Source organism: Vigna radiata, chromosome 10 (genome assembly GCF_000741045.1).
Source record: "Vigna radiata var. radiata cultivar VC1973A chromosome 10, Vradiata_ver6, whole genome shotgun sequence".
NCBI lineage: Eukaryota > Viridiplantae > Streptophyta > Magnoliopsida > Fabales > Fabaceae > Vigna > Vigna radiata.
In genome coordinates, this window is record NC_028360.1 from 14,590,834 (window position 1) to 14,591,919 (window position 1,086).

The 1,086-nt window shown below is 32.6% G+C and overlaps 1 protein-coding gene across 1 annotated transcript; it reads right to left on the reverse strand.

The window, feature by feature from the left end:
- Positions 1–363: 363 nt before the first annotated feature.
- On the reverse strand, positions 364–690 carry LOC106774877 (hydrophobic seed protein-like). The gene has a single exon (XM_014661903.1). The coding sequence runs from the start codon at positions 688–690 to the stop codon at positions 364–366; it is 327 nt and encodes a 108-aa protein (XP_014517389.1).
- Between the last annotated feature and the right edge of the window lie 396 nt (positions 691–1,086).

Sequence of the window (1,086 nt, forward strand, 5' to 3'; positions counted from 1 at the left end):
CAACGGGACACGTGTCATCATTTTATTGGTCTATTTAAATTTATGTAAAAAATATTTAAAACGGACCAATCACAAGCTGTCACGTATGCGTTGTCAAAAAGTTGTTAAAAAAGTGTTGTTAAAAGAAGTTTTTCCTTTTTGTAATAACAAGTAGCAAACACATGATATAATGAAGAAAGAACTGTCAGACCTTGAACAGTGAGACGATGAACAAGAAGAGCATAAGGTAACAAACGTTAATTTATTGATAATAATATTATAATGCCCACAGACATATACATGTAGCAGACATGATCCTTAACTTAAAACTTAAAAGAAGGAAAATCTTAGGAAATAAGAGAAGATGTGAGGCATATTGTGTTGTTATGGTGGGCAAGTGTAGGTGGTGGCTTTCCGACCACAGGTGTTTAATAGAAGGTTGAGGAGAATGTCTAGATTAACTTTGATAATTCCGAGGTCGAGCTTGAGAGTAGCACAGAGACACACGACGGCCTCAAGGTCAATAAGACCAGCGAGGAGGGGGCAGCAATTGGGGTCAGGTTTATAAGGAGGAACCAAAACATTGGCGCAAAGATGCAATTCCGGGCACTTAGCTAGTGTTGGAGTTGCAGCGGTTAGGGTGTTGCAGTTGACCATGGAAAAGAAAAGGAGGTTGAGAGAAAGGAGAAATGCAATACTGGTTGAACCCATCTTCTCTTAGGTTTAATTGGCAAACGATTGCTCTTGCTTGTTTGTGGAGGCAACTCCAATTTCACCCACAATTTATAGGCAAAGGATGTATATTTTTTTAAAACTACATTAAATAAATTGAAAAATCATATGTTTTTACTAGTAAATTATAATAAAAATTGGTAGTTTTTTGTAATAATATATATATTTTTTTAACTCCCTTTACTCTAATTTTTAATTAGCCAATTTTATTTGTAATGATTAAAAATATTATTTATTTAATAGAAGAGATAATTTTAATATTTTCAACTCAAATGTAACTACCTAACTTTCTTTCTTAAAATAACTAACACACGTTTCTTAATTTTTAATTATTTTTGTAAAATTATATACATTTTTGAAACGGTATACTTTTGT

Bases quoted from the DNA above. Each gene is read 5' to 3' on its own strand.
- LOC106774877 (XM_014661903.1), bottom strand. From the start codon at position 690: ATGGGTTCAACCAGTATTGCATTTCTCCTTTCTCTCAACCTCCTTTTC.